Genomic DNA, 18566 nt, shown 5'->3' with positions numbered 1-18566 from the left:
CTAGAAACTACAGCTACTCCACCTCAGCAGGATGAGACTCAGCTCACTCTTTTGAGGATGCCAGTGTTCACATTTTGGACAGACAGGACAGATGGTTTGAAAGAGGAGTGAAAGAGGCCGTCTATGTCTACTGTGCACCACCATCTTTGACTACAGGGGGTGGTTAATGATACCAACTGTATGTAACCTACTGTGCAGATTTGAGAACCCTTCCCAGGCACCTTAACACCCACTCAAGCCTTGTGTCAGTTAATCTCAATGAGTCACATGATGGTTTCACCCAAAACCTCTGCTGATAATGATCCACACCCCTTTTCACACTTTGGTTTGTTCGATGAGGCACGTGATCACTAGTGGGTCAACAGCCCTCTTAAGGGACAACTCCCACTAAGGTTTAAATACCTGGGACTCCCCACCATTTGGTTTTAGAACTGAAAAAGCTTCTCAGTTGAAAGGCGAAAGGGCTCGAAGAGACTTAATAAAGTCCAGTCTCTTTTCTTTTTAAGATCCATTACCTGGATGACTGAGAAGCTACACTGACATATTCTGAGGAGTACCATCCCAGTAAATTCACTCAAGGTCAGATCATGCAATGCACAGACAAACCAAGGGCTACATGTCAGGTTCCATTGGCTTGTTAAATGTTGAAAGCTGCTTCTCTCTAAAAAAGGACACAGCAGTAAGGATTAGGTTCACAAAGTTGCATCAGGACAAACCTTTGGACAGACAAAAACAAAGTTGAGATGTTTGCCCATAATGTACAACACCACAAGCACCTCATACCAACTGTCAGTGTAGCGGTAGAAAGGTGATTATTTGGACTTACTTTCAGCCACAGGACATGGGCATGTTGCATTCACTAATCAATCATGAACTCCATATACAAAGTGTTGTGGAGTTAATAATGAGATTATGATGAGTTAACAATCTTTCTAAACAGCTCAAGCTTGGCTGAAACTGGTTCACAGATTAGAAGAATTGTTGGTGTTACAGGGGCTCAGTCAAAGTCCAGACCTCAACTTGATTGAAATACTCTGGAGGAACTTTAAGAGCCCGAAAATAAATATTTGTCCGCAAACATAAATGACCTGAAGCAATGCTGTAAAGAAAAATGGGTCAAAATTCCTGAGAGACCAATAAAGTCATACAGAAAATAGATATTCCTGCTAAAGGGGGCTCTGCAAGCTGCTGAATCATGGGGTCTAATGAGTTTTCACAAGGCTGCATAGAGACTCTACCTGCTCTTCAAATGGACAGCTGAGAGGAAAATGATGAGCTGTTGAAGTCAACACAAAGAAAGCTTGTTTCTAAGTTGGCTCTGACCTTCAGCTTCTTTTCTTTCTTCTACTGTGATGGGCTTCCCATACAAAGGAATATATTCACATCTATATACAGTATGTAATTCCCTTTTACATCAAGGACATTGTATATCATGTATTGTACTGTACTGTAGTAATGGTCAGTTTTGAAACTGAAAATGAATCTTTCTTTTTGAAAGCAGAGCGTACTTGTATTTTCTTAGGACTGCCCTATTAACAGTAGCTTACAGCCATGCCAGACTGGTCTGCAGTTAAACCAGTCTGATCTGTTGTACACACAATGGTTCAAATGGAACGGATAAGTGCTGCTTTTGTCACATTCATACCATGATTTAATAAATCACCTGTTAAGTTGTGAGTTTTACATTAAAGTAATTTTAAAAAAGTGAAACAAAACAATAAAAAAGCAAAGCTGTTATTAGATAAGTGACTTTCTGCATTACATTTTTTATTTGGTTCATTATTTTCTACCTCCAACATTCCTCCTATGCAAGGGGAACATGTTTAAACTGACACTTAGTTGCTTTTCCAATTTTTTTTTTAACCTTCAGTCACAGCCAGTCTCATCATTAGTCGTTAGTTTTTCCTCTCTGCTCTTCATGCTGTTGTTTTGCTTTTTTTGGTTTGCATTATCAAGCTCAAAGTTTTCTTTGTGACGGGCTTATGTTGCACAGCTATTTTCAGCTTATTTGAATAAAAGCAGCAGAATCAGACCAAATAAGAAGCACTCTCACTTTGATGTCACAAGGCAGCGATCAGGCTTCATTGCACAATAATGCTTAAACCCGCTTTCATCAGGCTCAGCCTCTCAAATTTAAAAGCACACAAGGAGCACAATAGTCACAGTGTACTATGCTCCATATCACATAACACTTATTTCTGTGTATAGTAACACACCCACTCCTGCCATTAGTCATTGCATGCTACCAGTTTTCCTACATAAAATCAAAACTCTTTGTTCTTGATCAAATTTAAATAACCAGTTTGGCTAGTTTAGAAGAATCGTTAACCTATGTGACAGTTTGGAGACCAGATGTCAGATGTAAATATATCTACATAAACTCTTTAACCATTTTAACAGTAATAAACGATACTTACAAAATTGTTAATAAATGGCTTATAAACTGTCCATGAACATTTCTTCGCAACTGAGGTTAAGAAACACTGTAATTCATCTAGTAACACCATATGGATCGTTTTTAAAAATGTATGTTTTAATAAACAGTTACTTAAAGATTGGGCAGATAGTGTTGCAGTGACGTAGATCACAAGGCAGCCAGTCCAGAGACCATGTTTCATGTCCTGTGTCACTCTCAGATTGGTTGAGCTCATGAAAAGATTATGATTTTGGTTAAACTAGACCCATTCTCAAAATTAACCCTGCAGACTGGAAAAGGTACGTACCTACAGTGTTGGGGAGTAACGGAATACATGTACCGCCGTTACGTATTTAAAATACAAAATATGAGTAACTGTATTCCGTTAGTTACCGTTTAAAAGGGTGGTATTTAGAATACAGTTACTTTGTTGAAATAAAGGGATTACGCGGCGGTCTTTTCCTGTTTCATATGTAAGGCTATGCCCTCTCTACTTTTTGTAATTCCACACAGGTGGAAACCCAAACAAAACAGCATTAAGAGGCTCAAATGCCCGTGTCTCAATCTCGAGTCTCATAATGACGTGACGAAATATTTTTTAAAATGATTTAATATGAAGGCAATAGCAGAGTGTTACAGGCATAGCCCTAAAGAATGTAGCCTCATGGGCAGTGTAGTCCGTGCTGCAGGGAGAATGGACTGCCATACCCGTTATGTATCTATGAGCGAGGGAGGGAGAAAAAAGGTGAGTGGAAAAGTACGACTTGTCACTGAGCAGAAACGGGAGCTGGAAGCATGTAAATATAATAATAACCACTGCAGCCAAAAAAGAGTGTCTGACGAGCCCAGGTGTAAGTAAGCTGTTAAGACTCGAGTATACACTGTGTTCCTGTTTTCCTCCGAAACAATAAGTTCCGCTGGAGCAGCCTTTCAACGCCTCTCTCTGTCTCTCGCCAGCAAAGTTGACCAAGACAACAAAGTAAAGCTAGTTTTCGGCTACGAGCCCGACAGGGAAACCGACGTGTTAGCCAGAGGTCCCTTTACTACGGTTTGGAGCTGCGGACCTATTTTATATACGCGCGGAATAGTTTTCTATATGAGATCGCTGCAAAAAGTGCAGCCTCACCTAATGTCCACCCTACTGTTACTCATTTTATATTAAGATTTAAAAATCTAGTTGCTATTGAGTAGCCTTCAGTAATAGTAATGAATCACACAGGAACAGGACATTCATTAGTTGTAAAAAAGCATGATAATATATTAAGTAATCCAAAGTATTCAGAATACGTTACTCTCATTGAGTAACGTAACGGAATACGTTACAAAATACATTTTGGGCCATGTATTCTGTAATCTGTAGTGGAATACATTTCAAAAGTAACCTTCCCAACACTGCGTACCTACTAGTACCTACTTAAATGTGACCCCAAAGGCTCCGTGTTGTGCACAAGGAGCCATGATTTCATGTTGTTTACACCCAGTTCTGACTCCACCATCTGAATGTGGCAGGAGAAATCTACTCATCAGACCCGGCAACACTTTTCACATTTTCTGCTGTCTAGTTTTGGTGATCCAGTACAAACTGTAGCCTCAATGTCCTGTGCTTAGCTGACAGGAGTGGGTATCAGTGTGGTCTTCTGCTGCTGTAGCACATCTGCTTCAAGTTTTTGATGTGAAGAAACTTTTCCCAGAGAAGTGCTCCTCACTGGATATTTTCCTCTTTCAGACCATTTCTCTGTCAACCCTCACACAGTCATTTAAATCACTTTTCTTTCCCATTAGATGCTGTCATGCTAATGTCAAATGGAGTTGTTGCTGTGTGACTGGCTCATTAGATACTTGTATTCACAAGCAGACAGTTGTATGTAAGAATTAGGAAGATCCACCTCACCTTTGCCACTAAAAGTGTGTCACAGTACCTGCAGCAAAGAACAGCCTGTGTGTATCTCTGGAACCACGCTGGGAATGTGGAGAAGTTCAGTGATGAAGCCTTTTCTTGCTCTCAAACCAGGCACATTTGATTAGAAGCTTCCATGCGAAGTTGCTTGTTCGCAGCTTTAATGAAGGAAATGATAGAATAAACACTGATGCAAGTGCATTTATGGATTTCTTTAACTTTGTGTGGTTCTTTTCATCTTATGTGACAAAACTAATGACATTTTAAATGAAAGAATTATACTATTATTAGAGAGCAGTAAATGGTTAATGGTAAAGTTTAATCAAGTACAAGCGTGCACAGTGTGTTACAAAAAATAACTACAAATGAATTAAAATAAATGAAAGAGTAAAAAAATAAATCTTCCGTTGTTGCTTGCCAGTTATTCATTTTTGATTCATGAATTCATTGATTGATTAGATATGTTTACATATGTCTTAGATAAACATGTTATTAATTTCAGTGTGCTTGCTCTCTCTCGGTGACTTACCAATAATGCGTGCTTTGTAGGTTTGAATTGTGGCTCGATTGTCATCCAGCGACTGGTTTCCCCAGAGCACCACATGAGAGCTATCACATGCTGAGCACAATGCATAGTAAACAGTGCAGTGTGCGAACAGTCCAGGTGCTGCTCAGGCTTTTGTCAGGGTTTAAAAGGCTGCAATAAGCTAATGACATAAATGGTTTTCCCTCATCATCCCAGTACCTTTTACTGTGTTTACATTTATTGTTTGTTTATTTTTTTTTACTTTTATTACTTTGTGAAGAGTCATCATACATTGAAAATATCGCTCATCATGATCCATCATCATTCATAACCTGTTGGAGTAAGAAGAGGGGAGGAAATGAGACTGGAGGTTAATTGTATCGAATTGTGTTTCCCTAAAGATTAAGGGTCAGAGAGATGTCACCAAATATATAATTTACACACACGCACACAAAAAAAAAAAAACAGAAACCTTGTGAGGGGGCCTGAACACCAGTTTGAAAATATAAGGGTCTCTGTATAATCTGATTTGACACATAAATTATTTTTCTGCATTACAGAGGGATTCAGGTGTAATGGTGAAAAAGAATTCTTCATAACTTTTATATAACCTATTACACTATTGATTATATTGTTCTAATCCTGTATCATTTCACGTGGATATGAAAAAAAATTAAATCTCCGGCTGCAAGAGGAAAGTAAATATTTAGTGCAAATGTGAAGCCAGTGATGGAAAAAATACATGAAAGACATTTGCCTTGTGGTTCAAATGCGTCACCAATTTGGGGCGTGTTCTTCACAACAGGATCTATATAGTGGTGTAATCTCTGCTCCCAAATACACAAAGCCTCACTGCAGTCACCTGTTACACACGACAAAGTAACTCGAAGAGGTCTCATCTCCGAAAATGCAAGCTGAGGAATACAATCGCAGAGGTAATCATGGACTCATTTTGGATGATGTTGATATTTAACTTCAAATGCCAACAAGCACATAATAAAGAAAATGAATATGAATAACTTGCAGTGATCTCTTATTGATCAGGTAAGGAGATGGTGGACTACATCACAAAGTACCTGGGCTCCATCAGGGAGAGGAGGGTCATTCCTGATGTGAAACCTGGCTACATGAGGCAGCTTCTTCCTGAGGCTGCACCTACGGAGCCGGAGGACTGGGAGAATATCTTCAATGACATTGAGAAGGTCATCATGCCAGGGGTAAGTGTCGCAGCAAAACCCAATTTAAATTCACCTTGCTTGTTCAGTTCACTGAAATGATCATGAAATACATTTATGGCAAGCGAGTGTTTTCCTATCTCTCTGCCCAGGTGGTTCACTGGCAGAGCCCTCACATGCACGCCTACTATCCCAGTCTGACTTCATGGCCCTCTATGCTCGGGGATATGCTGGCAGATGCAATCAACTGTGTTGGGTTCACTTGGGTACGCAATGACCAAAAAGACAATCAATCACATGCTACCATCTGCTTCAGTGATGTCTTATTTTCTTGTTTTTTCAGGCCTCAAGCCCAGCATGCACAGAGCTGGAAATGAATGTGATGGACTGGCTGTGTAAAGCACTAGAGCTCCCCTCTTTCTTTCGTCACTACCATCCTGACAGCAGAGGTGGAGGCATCCTGCAGGTGTGCAACATCCTAATCTGTTTGCTCTAGAGCCACGAAGTTTACAGTCTTTCGGGGCCTCATTGTGTTTCTGACCTACTTGGCTCTCTCGTCAGAGTACAGTCAGTGAGAGCACACTGGTTGCTCTGCTGGCAGCCAGGAAAGATAAAATCCTGCAGCTGCGGGCCGAGCTTGACCAGGACGTGGACGACTCCGTCATAAACTCAAGACTAGTGGCCTACGCTTCGGATCAGGTAAGCTGCACAGGAGCTTCCTATCAGCCTGATAAACTGAACCGTAAAACTGATCAGATGTTGCTTTTATAGGCTCATTCATCAGTTGAAAAGGCAGGACTGATCTCACTGGTGAAGATCAGGTTTCTGCCGACCGATGACGAGTTGTCTCTGAGAGGAGACACTTTGAAACAAGCCATACAAGAAGACAGGGCAAGAGGACTTGTCCCCTTCCTGGTATGTGTGTTTGAAACCTCAATGGGACATTTCTGCAGAGAATTTAAGAATCCCCATATTGTTTTGAATCTAGTAGCTTACCTAATATGTGCCACAATACCCATCACATTTTTAAAAGCATATACTAACGCTGCAGTATATAAAAATCAGAATCGGCAGACTGTAGCATCAGCCAATCAGTGCCTTTGTTTGATTTTTCTGCTGCATGGCAAACACAGATGCATGCAGAAACTGTTTTACAATCTATTTTTTTGATGGTGCATTTAAAGAAAATCAAATGTCTGGAAGTTGAAGTTCAGCTTCATTTCTTTTAAAACTGAAAAGTTGTCCGAATAATTTCTTTTTAAACTTGGAAAAAAATATGAAAATAAGTAGCAAAACGTTGTACATCATTAATCGGGACACTTGTATATCATCTCATATCATGAGGAAACTGTGATTTTTAGCTTCAAAAGTACACAACAAACCCGTGTTGCATGTTGGATCTCATCTGACCCATTCTGTCATTTTCAGCTGTGTTCAACTCTGGGAACTACTGGAGCGTGTGCCTTCGATAAGCTATCGGAACTGGGACCAGTCTGTGTGTCTTTTAATTTTACTTCCAAATCATACTGCAGAGTCAGACTTATTTTTTTTCTTTGCATACATAAGATGAAGTTAGAAGTGAAATTGAAATCTTTTTGCAGGTGAGGAAGAGGGACTCTGGCTCCATGTTGATGCCGCGTATGCTGGCTCTGCCTACTTTTGTCCGGAGCTCCGCTGGTCAATGAAGGGCATTGAATTTGCACACTCTTTTGTTTTCAACCCTTCTAAGTGGATGATGGTCCATTTTGACTGCACAGCATTCTGGTGAGTAGAGACATTTAAGCCACACCTCAACTCTGTCTCTATAATATCTGCAAAATTACATCTGACAAAGTGCAAATTTAAACAGAAGAATGCTTTTAAGCTGGTGATTTAATTAACTGTTGATCTCAGGGTAAAGGATAAATACAAGCTCCAGCAGACCTTCAGTGTTGATCCTGTTTACCTCAGACATGAAAACTCACTGGCAGCCACTGACTTTATGGTTCGTCATCATTACTTATTCACCAGTTCAAAATGTTACAGTCTCATCTGAACACTACTTTTTTTCTTTGGTTCAGCACTGGCAAATACCTCTCAGTCGACGCTTCCGTGCTCTGAAGCTCTGGTTTGTTCTGCGCTCCTTTGGATTGAAAAACCTCCAGGCTCATATCAGACATGTAAGTGGCATTCTTCTAAAATAGATATCAATATTAGACTTCCATTATAGAAAGTGTATTTAATGTGAAGTTTTGTTTGTTTGCTTTGGGGTTTTTTTAGGGGATTGAGATGGCAAAACTCTTGGAGTCTCATATTAGGAGCAACACAGATTTTGAGGTTCCTGCTAAGAGGCACCTCGGCCTGGTGGTCTTCTGCCTGAAAGTATGCAACTTGTCCTTGTACCTGAATTGTGCAGTAAACTATAAATATGTTGACCTTATAGTTTTCACCAGAAAATCATTACTGACATGTGCTAAGAAGTCCCGATTACGCCTTGTTCAATGGTGGTTTGTTATACACCTGAATGTGGTCAGCTAGTTCCCAGATGAAATGGCAAAAATAGTAGGAAAAGGGTAAACACAGATGTCTTAGTAAGGGTTTTGTGGCTTTACACAAAGACTTATAAACATTTTATTGTATCTTCTTTTTGTTGGGAGGGAACACTTTGACCCAGGAGCTGCTGAGGAGACTGACCCGGTCAGGCACCATGTACCTCATTCCTGCGGATATTTATACCAAACGCATCATCCGGTTTACGGTGACCTCACAGTACACTACTGCCGATGACATCCTCAGGGACTGGGGCATTATCTGTAAAACAGCTTCCACTCTCCTGGCTGAGACACAGGCTTTGAATTATGCAGACCAGTCACAATCAGGGGAAGATGATGTAATAGGTGATGAAGAATACCAAGACCCGGTCTTAGACACCGGGTCTGATGAGAAAGAGGATGCTGTTGCCAGGCTGGAAAAAGCTCAAGTGGAGTTGTGGATTGACAAAGCTTGGAATCGGTCTAGAAGACCAATGCGATCTCTTAGCTGCAGCAGCGAGCCCCTGCCTTACACTTATATCAGGTCCCTGTGTGGCTATGATTTTGAAACGAGGCCTATAGTCGAAGATGCTGCTGGTGGCCTTCCTGTGCCTTCAACAACAGGATCTGGTGCGACAATAAATATTGAGGAGATGCCTTCAAATGATCTGGGAAAACAGGTCCTGAAAAAGCTGACAAAGTTCTACAGCGTTCCCAGCTTCTGTAACCAGTGGGTCCAGTGTGGTCGGCACCAGCTCTGCTGCCCTCTGAAGGTTTCTCCAGCAGCTCAAAAGCACTTACCCTCCACCTGCAGAAGAGTGAACTGTATGTCTTCCTCTGCCGTAACAAACACAGCCCCCCCTCCTACGCCACTGGAAACTTCCACTGCTCCTAAACTCCTCTGACGAGCCCAAAACCAGCACAAAGTGTACCTCACATCCACACAATAATTCACCTATTGATTGATAAGCAGTTTGCTTCAGCACACAGTCAACCAACACAGTCACCAAATAACAGTGTCTGCGATATGGGATTTACTCATATAAAAATCATTAAAAACAAGAAAGTATTTCAGACTAAACAGTTGAAATATAAAAAAATGAAATGCATGCCATTATATGTTTGTATATCCACAATGTAAAGATTAATGTAAACACTAATGTTTTTGAGACTGACAATAAAAAAATCAGCGCTGAACTCGTTTAAAGCCTGAGTCTTCCTTCTGCAATGCAGTTGAATAACTCCTGAGTCATGGGTATGTAGCCCTTATTGTCTTCCAGGTAAAACAGAGGATCCTTGATGAGAGCAGGGTTAAAACCTTCCTCTGCCAGCTTCACCTTCATCTGCTTAAAGGTGCTCGTCACTACCAATGCATCCTGCCAGAGAAAAATGAAATGGTTACGGGATTATTGCTAAGATGTATGCAGATATATCTTAATGTGATCATTCATTGAACTTTATTTACCTGTATGCGAACGAAGCGTGGTCTTGCGTAGCTGGGCAAGTAGTTTTTGACATGCTGATATAAAGCTTTGCCATCAAAGTCCATATTTTCTTTCAGTTTTAGCGCTGCCATTCCAATTCTTCCCTCATGTCCTATTCAGTGAAGGTCAAAGTAAAAAGAAGAAAAAATACCCTCAGAATCCAGACATTAATCCAAACATTCAGAGTTTTTCCTCAGTATGTCAGAAATATGCGATTAATCTCAGAATTCCAAGAAAAAACTTCTGAATTCTGAGTTTTTTTCTTAGAATTCTGGAAAAAAAAGATGTTTGTAATATTTATGAGACATACATCACAATAATCTTGCTTTTAGTGTCATTATTACCTGGCACCTTCACACCATAGACATTAGCCTCTTCAACAAAGTCAACTGCGAGCAGGTGGTCAGCCACCTCCGTGGTTGCCACATTTTCTCCTTTCCACCTGTAACAGATATAATACAGAGTATTTGCAGAACTCAGCTGCAGTGTATCTTTTTTCAGCAGGGACACACAAAAGTAACAAACTTCCCTAAAACACTGAGATAATAGTTCATCAAAGATGTTTAGGTTTAACTATAAAGAATAAAATACTGAAAGCAATTAGATTAGACTCACAACAGTGTCCGTAATTCTGAAATTATATATGATATATCCTAAACTTGAGGGTTTTACTGTTTTTTCCATAGCTTAAATTCTATTTCAAGTGAAGAAGTAAACTTTCTGGCCTTATTTTACAACTATAACCCCAGATTGTAAGCAATCTGTTAAACATTCATCCAGCTGTTCCAGACAGAAGGACAACTGCTGCCTAAGCGCAAACCTGTATTGATCCCGTATGTGTCAGTAGTATTGGATCAGTTGAGATGCATTTTTTCTAAACACTGAGTCTCTGTGGCTTTTAAACCCCAAAACACGCTGCACCAAAAATTGGTCCACCCCACGGATCGGTTTCCCCAACACAAACAGAGTAATATAGTGTATGCTGTAAAGTGCCAGGAGGATTGCCAGGATTTATACATTTGCAGGGCAGTGGACACTCTTTCAATGATGACGATGTACACATCCTGGACGGGGAGGAACGCTGGTTTGAGTGCAGTCACTTGGATGAGTGACATAACGTTTCTCCCACTGAAAACGCTACATCCAGATTAACAGAATCAACTTTTTGGGGGTCACACTAAGTTGTGCTTTTAAGACAAAAAACACTCTCTGGTACTCCTTGTCCTGACCTTTCACCCAGATTGTCAAATTCATTTATTATGTTTCACAGACCTGAAAGTGTCTCCAATGCGGTCTTGAAAGAAGAGAAATCCCTCGTCGTCAATCTTTAGAAGGTCGCCACTGTTAAAGTACATGTCGCCCTTCTCGAACACATCTCTTAGCTTCTTCTTGTCTGTCTGCTGCTTGTCCTTGGCATAGCCACTGAAGGGTGTTCTTTTTCCAATCTTTGCCACAAGCAGACCAGTTTCTCCTGCGAGTAAAAGTAACAGTATACGTTTAAATAGCAGCTTAAAAGGCAAGGCGGCACCTTAAGAGACAGGCTCACCTCTTGGGACTTCAACACAAAATCCTCTGGAGTCTCTGACTGGCTCCTCTTTTTCTGTGTCAAACCTTATGAGGGCATATTTGCATGCCATCTGAAACAGTTTACAGATACATTGAAGAGAATAAGCAGTTAGTCATATAAATCATGCCACATCTCCATATACAGAGGTCAAGTTAACCTCTGAAAAAAGGCTCACTGGCCTCACAGAGACTCACAGCCAATTGTCCACCAGTGGCACTAGTTTCAGCCATTATGCAAATGTACTCTTTATAAGGTTGTTGCATTCAGCTGAGACTGAAGTTACTTGAGTGAAAAAAAGGTTTCTCTAAAAAGCTATGACTTAAGCCATGGTTCTTCTAAGCATGGCTTAGGTTTGCAAAATTCATCTGAACAAACCACAAGACCTTTGGGAAAATGAACTGTACACAGTGGCATATTTTGTGAAAAGCAAGCACAGCATAAAAACTGTGAAGCAGGATGGTGAAGAGGAGATGGTCTGGACTAGTTTTGCAGCCAAAGGACCTGATCATCTTGCAGTCATTAAGTTGACCATGAACTCCTCCGTATACCAAAGTATTCCAGAGTCAAATGTGAGACCATCTGTCTGACAACTGAAGCTACTTGAAGTGACATTATAAAGAAAGGTGGACTAATGTTATCGTTTTATAATTATGTAACTTTAGAATTGAAAAAGGGTGTGCTTTTCTTTTTCACATCTATCCATCTTCACAACCTTGCGCCTCCATATTTATCCGATCTTTCCATACATACTCATCCCCTCGTACACTCCGCTCTTCTTCAGCTTCCCTTCGGTCTCTTCCACCTGCTCGCCTGACTACCATGGGACTCAGAGTCTTTAGTTATTCTGCCCCGAGACTTTGGAATGCACTTCCACCAGATCTCTGGACTACAAACTCTCTCATTAATTAGAAATCACGTCTCAAAACCCATCTATTCAGAATTGCATACCCTTGATTCCGTCTCGGTCTATTTTTACCTTGCTTACTTTTCATACTTTCATGCTGGCTTTTTTCCCCTCATTTACCTTATGTTTAAAGTTTATTTTGCAATATTTGTTGTATTGTTGCATTGTTGCTACTTTTTTGTGACCTTGAGGGTCTTAAAGGTGCCTATAAATATAATGTATTATTATTATTATTATTACATCTTACTTTGTAGAGAAAATGTTCTCTGCCAACAGCTCCAACTTTCCCACCATAGTTGATAAAGCCAACATTCCCTTCAGTTGCTCCGTAGCATTCACAGATACAAATGTTCCCAAATCGCTCCAGGAACTCAACCCAGGTGTCTTCCCTTATTCCGTTCCCTACGGCCAGTCGGACCTTATGATCCTTGTCATTGTCTCTCTAAAAGAAGGCCAAAGGAGAGGTGAGAACATAAACAATGACCATAAGAAACAATGCTCCTGACTGAAGCAGGTTGGTAGAAATCATTAAAACAGTTTGAGCTTCTAATGCATATCTCAATATTGTCATCACTATGACCTTAAATTTGTGTTTACCTTTGGTGTGTTGCAGAGGTAGCGCATAACCTCGCCTATGTACTGGATGACAGTCACATTGTACTTTCTACAGTCATTCCAAAAGTTGGAGGCAGAGAACTTGCTTCTCAAAACAACAGTGGTGCCTAAAAATGGAAAGATACAGAGTTCAGCAAATATGCCGCTTCATGCTAAGAGTTCAGTGTTGTAAACTCTGCAAGGCGAACTTTAGGACTTCAAAGTACAAACAATGGAAGCGGGTGTAGTTTGAGGTCATGTATATGTTGGTTTAACCTGCAATAAATTCAGTGGAAATCTTGATTTGTGGTTTTATTTTTAGGTATGTATTACCTCTTTCTATAGTTCCACAAAGTCCCATAAGAAAAGCAGCACTGTGATACAGAGGGAGATTTATGTAGATGACATCATCTGAGCGCACACCAGCAAAGGTCAGGAGAAAACTTCCCCTCCAAACCCTCTTGTGTTTAAGCACAGCTGCTTTTGGAAGCCCTGTAAAAACAGATGTAGCACAGTTAGTCCTCATTCTCAGGTGTCCCACCAATTTAATACTGTGAACTGTGAAAACTCCTAAAATATAACACTGTGCAGACATGGGTCAATATTCTGCTTAGATAAATAGATTTTTTATTTGTAATATTTTTCATTATAGGATTATTTCATTAATTTATTTTTATTTAGTTTGGGTTTTTGTTTTTGTACACTAACTGGTACCTTACACCAGCGGTCCCCAACCCTTTTTGTGCCATGTACGGACCGGTTTATGCCCGACAATATTTTCATGGACCGGCCTTTAAGTTGTCGCGGATAAATACAACAAAATAAAACTAGTACCGGTACCGAAAAAAAAAAAGATTTATTCATAAAACACGTGAAAAGACCCAGGAAAACCGAGTTAACGATAAAAACGATAACAAAGTAACGCTGAAAACCGATAAAAACCCTGAAAACCATACATTTCACACCTGAGCCTCAACTCTCGCGGCCGGTGTTGTGCCAAAAAGTGATTTCCAATGTTTCTGTGTATTTTTTATGTGTAATATCTTTACGTATGTTCGTAAATAGACTTCGGTGAACAGGGTTTACAAAGGGGTTATATAGAGAATTAAAAAATTATCCGTTTTTCACGTATCTTTACAACTCTGTGTTACTTTATAACCAATCTGGCCCTTTATCCCCACTTAAATATTTTTACAGAACTATTGTAATATTTGCTACCATTTCTGCTGTGCTCTTGGCCAACTTACTCTTACAAAAGACATTTTTAATGTTAATGAGATTTTTTAACTGCATAAATAAAGGTTATATAAAAGTCACTGCCAAAAACTGATTGCGGCTTCTACCTTGTTACACGAATGTTGTTTGTGGCTCAAGATGACTTTATGTCATCCATAAGGGATGCATTTGACATATGTTTCACATATTATAGCCCAACAAGTTACTTATAGCAGTTTAAATACGAGCAATCAGTTTTTGGCAAATACCGGAAATCAGTTTTTGGCAGACAATCACTTTTTGACACAACACCGGTACCAAATGACTCACGGACCGGTAACGGTCCGAGGCCGGGGGTTGGGGACCGCTGCCTTACACCCGATACAAATAAAATATATTTTACCTTTTTGGATATACACGAATTTCACTTCTTATCTACACCGTATACCTATGTACAAGGAGTTTGGTTGTATCCTTACACGTTGGCTAAAATAATGCAAACATATTATTTACTCTTATAAATGAAGTAAGCTAACTAAAACAAGGAAAGTCAGACAGTTTCTTTCATGTGAGCGTCGCTTTGAGTTTAATTTCCAGCTGTCTCTCTTTTCTTTTTAAAATCCCAGACATCCCTCTTAACGGATCCATCCTACATCCCGCTCTGACGTCAATTAGGAGCGCGTGCACCTGGACCAAACCAAATGATGAAATAATGAGGGGTTTTTTTATGGTGATAGGTTAATAATTTTCATGAAAAAAGCTAAATGACTATTGTGCTGTTTTCATGGGATCCTGTCAGTCATTAGAATCGTCATCACTTTTCTCCCCACTGCTCCTTCAATTACTCAACCTCTGCACGAGGCCAGATAAGCCCTCGAGGTTACCTGTGGTTCCTGATGTGTAGATGTACACCGCAGGACTCTTGATGTTAATGCTGGCCCTGAGCTGACGGGACAGGGGCTCGTCTGACTCCATCTGAATTTTGTCAGAGAGGCTTTCGATGCCGTCCACATGACAGTGCTCACGGAGGATAAACACAAGGATACCCTGCTGCTTCAAAGTGGGCAGCACCTCCTCTATTGCTCCTTGAAGGTCTGAGAGCCAGGGAGGTAAAAAGAAAAGAGGTGCTGATCAGTCATTACAGGGTTACATAAATGTGTGTTTAATAAACAGTCGATCTATTTGATGGTGAAATTAATAAGATATACCCATGCAACTTTAGTGCAGTCCAAACCTCCCAGATTAAAAAAAAATAGTCAGAGATACAAAAAGATCTTTTTAAATGAATTAGACAATATGATCACGTGATATTAAAAAACGAAAGATATGCGCACGTTTAAAGTTAATTTCATTAAAACAAACCCCAACAGCTTACTGCAGTATTTACGCAGCTTACCAGCGCCAGCGATCAGGACTTTGGCTTCACAGCAGGAGAAACAGTGCAGCAGGGATTTGGATCTTATGTTGACGTTGAGGAAGGACGCTGTGCATCCCAGCTTGGACAGTGCGAGCCACATCCATACAAACCACGGCTCGTTGCCCAAGAAGAGGGCTACCGTGTCCCCCTGCTTGAGGTGGGCATGCGTTAACAGAGCCCTGGCCACTTTGTTGCTTTCTCTGTCGGCTTGGCTGTACGTGTAGGAGCTTTCCTCGTAAACTATGAACTTCTTATGCGGATGCTCCGCCACTTTGTCTAGAAAACGATCTAAAATACTGTAAAACTTTTTCTCAATTCTGCTCAAGCGTATACCGACATAAATGGAAATAAATGTGCAATATAAATCTTTCAAAAAATAAGGATTCCGAAAGTAAATTAGTATGGGTAAAACCGCCAACGCGGTGCACAAAATATATGCAAGCATTTCTTTAATCAAGAGGAATATGTCAGACCTGCTGCTGGATCCAAACGATCGACTTTCAGGAGCCTCCAGCACCTGTTGGATCATTTCCGTTAACTCCTCCTTAACTTTCTCTCCCCTTTTCCTCTTTTCTTTACTGGTGAGGAGTCATGGAAATTTGATGAAGTAGTAATCATTTAAAAACCGAGGAATTATATTTTTTAAACATAGGCCTATATATCGCCTGATTTTTTTTCTTTAATGTTATTCACCTGGTTACTCCTAACAACAAGTTCACATTAGGGCATTCAGGGGCCATTCTGAGGTATTGATAGCTTATGTCTCATATGACCCATAGTTACTTCAAACCAAGACTGGATTTTGTTACTACACTACACACGGCACACACTCGTAGACATTTATTTTAATTTTTTAACTGCCATAAATGTAAATTATGTCAGTTTGTTTAATTTATTGTGTTCATTTATGTTATTTATTTTCTTTATTTATTGTTCCTTTTGGGGTAGGAACTAAGGTTCATTCTGTGTTGCACACAGGCCTTTTTAAGTGACGTAAAGGGAAGTAAAAAGCACGTGCAAGAAGCTAAGTTAATAAGTTAACTAAGGCAGAAGAAGGAATAAATAAGCAGTTTAAAGTAAAAGAAAGCTGCAAAGAAGAAGAAATTGGGAATTATTTTTGTTAAGTTTTGTTCCTGAAGCGGACTCATTCCCTCACGGTTACGTGCAGCCAGCGAGGTACGTTAACTGTGTTTGTTTATCGCGTATTTGTTAACTTGGGTTTAAATGTTTATTTGTAATATTTATGTTGGTCATTCTGTACTTTTATGTAATAACAGTTTGACGGTGGATTTTATGGTGTTTCTGAGGAGAAGTGTGACAGAAGAATAAATCCATCTGTGAATGAAGAACCGTGGTGTCGTGTATTAACTGGAGGGAGTGATAGTCAAACTCGGACCTGCCCAGACCTGCCCAGACTCGCCCTATCAGCGCAAATTCGACAGCTCATCAAGACGGGAACACAGATAAGCCACTGTTTAGGACACACAGGTTCATAAGGTTTTCATGAAGAAGTCTATAAGCCAGACTCTAAAGTTTTTGGTCTGAAAAGTAACACAAGAGTTGGAAACTAAAAGGAACTGTGTATAGCCTGGCAGCCACGCTGTTTCACGTATATGAATGTGCATTTACGTAAGAGATGTAAATTCATGTTCAGCTGAATAATTATAGTTGGCTCTGAAAGGGCAGAAGTAAACTTTGTACATTTTGACAGAAATTCAGTTTGTATTTATGGTTCAGTGTCTTTTAAGAACTCTGTTAAGTGTACTTACTCTGTAATATTCTACATGTATGGGCTAATTTGAATGAGAGTGACTTCATTTAGTTAAGCTCATTCTTTCAGTATTCACAAATGTTGTTGCAGCTTGCTCTTCTATGCTGCCTGTGTATATCTGTGTCTAAATAATCAAAATGTCACATACAAGTAAAGAAGCTCAGGGTGCAGTAGCTGCTCCGGAAGAAGAGACTGAGTTAGAACAGACAGGTGAATCAAATATCGGGCAAAATATAGCACCACCTGAAGAGCCTCGTAGAAGTGAAAGAGCCCGAACATTAACAGAAAAAGGAAAAGAGTTTCAGAAAGAGCAAATCAAAGGGCTATTGCTTCGCTTTGACAGCAAATATGAACGTTGGAAAGCTCTGATTAAGGTAGCTAAAAGATCTGTATTAAAACAGGATCCTAGTGACATCCTACAAGAACACATCACCAGTATTCAAAGGGAATTATCTGAGTTGAACATTGCTTATGATGATTACAGAAGAATTGATCAATCAGCCCATGACATGCGTCGCAAGATGGATAACTGCATCTCGATCACAAAGACTGTAGTACAAAATGCTCAATCTGAAATGCAGGGAACAGCGGAGGAGTTGATTTGGCCAGATAATAGTTCTGTATTCTCATCGTCAGCCTCCAGTGTTTCACTTCCTGCCTCTAATGGTTCTAAAGCTTCTTCTATTCACTCAAACGTATCTTCACTTAGAAGACAAGAAGCTGCTGCCGAGTATGCAGCTACACAGGCTGTACTGCAGATTATGGCTGAACAAGAGGGCCACGAAGAGAAACTGCAAAACCTTGAAGCTGAAGAGAGGTTGATCATTGCAGACCAAGAAGCAGCAGCATTAGCTCGTCGTCTTGAAGGAGAAAGGGAAGAAACTGAACGTAGGCTAGAAAGAGAGAAACAAGAGGCTGCTCTCTTAAAGAAACAGCAAGAAGAGAATGCTGCAAGAAGAAGGTCTGTAGAAAACCTAAAGAGAGAACTTGAGCGTTTGGAAAATTTGAAAAGGCTGAATGCAGCCAAAGCAAGGCTTCAAGTATATGATGAGAGTGAGCTCAGTCCAGCCCAAGGGAATGCTGCACAGAG

General features: G+C 40.2%; 2 protein-coding genes across 2 annotated transcripts; one reads left to right on the top strand and one right to left on the bottom strand.

The window, feature by feature from the left end:
* The first annotated feature begins 5746 nt into the window (after positions 1–5746).
* hdc (histidine decarboxylase) lies at positions 5747–9451 on the top strand. Its single transcript, XM_085404863.1, is given in 13 exon segments — positions 5747–5774; positions 5884–6056; positions 6167–6280; positions 6358–6480; positions 6576–6713; positions 6786–6929; positions 7443–7509; positions 7616–7778; positions 7908–7998; positions 8075–8173; positions 8274–8374; positions 8646–9364; positions 9367–9451. Coding segments are annotated over 13 exon segments (2013 nt in total). The 3' UTR covers positions 9420–9451.
* A 129-nt stretch (positions 9452–9580) lies between these two features.
* On the bottom strand, positions 9581–16249 carry LOC146678916 (long-chain fatty acid transport protein 2-like). The gene is made up of 10 exons (XM_085404851.1): positions 15685–16249; positions 15173–15382; positions 13407–13565; positions 13077–13201; positions 12727–12921; positions 11555–11645; positions 11281–11479; positions 10353–10450; positions 9990–10120; positions 9581–9900 (listed from the first exon to the last, which is right to left on the bottom strand). Exons 1-10 carry the CDS (start codon positions 16232–16234, stop codon positions 9727–9729), a joined length of 1932 nt encoding a protein of 643 aa, XP_085260977.1. The 5' UTR covers positions 16235–16249; the 3' UTR covers positions 9581–9726.
* Positions 16250–18566: the final 2317 nt, after the last annotated feature.

Source organism: Rhamphochromis longiceps, linkage group LG1 (assembly GCF_057381845.1).
Source record: "Rhamphochromis longiceps isolate RC_006_pf linkage group LG1, R_longiceps_female_GT1.1, whole genome shotgun sequence".
In the NCBI taxonomy this organism is placed as follows: Eukaryota; Metazoa; Chordata; class Actinopteri; order Cichliformes; family Cichlidae; genus Rhamphochromis; species Rhamphochromis longiceps.
The sequence above is the reverse complement of the archived record's forward strand: the minus strand, read 5'-3'. Positions and strand labels throughout refer to the sequence as shown.

Bases quoted from the DNA above. Each gene is read 5' to 3' on its own strand.
- LOC146678916 (XM_085404851.1), bottom strand. From the start codon at position 16,234: ATGATCCAACAGGTGCTGGAGGCTCCTGAAAGTCGATCGTTTGGATCC. The intron at 13,202-13,406 runs GTAATACATACC...TTCCATTTTTAG, and splicing joins TTGTGGAACTATAGAAAGAG to GCACCACTGTTGTTTTGAGA. The intron at 11,646-12,726 runs GTAAGATGTAAT...AAACTGTTTCAG, and splicing joins GAGAACATTTTCTCTACAAA to ATGGCATGCAAATATGCCCT.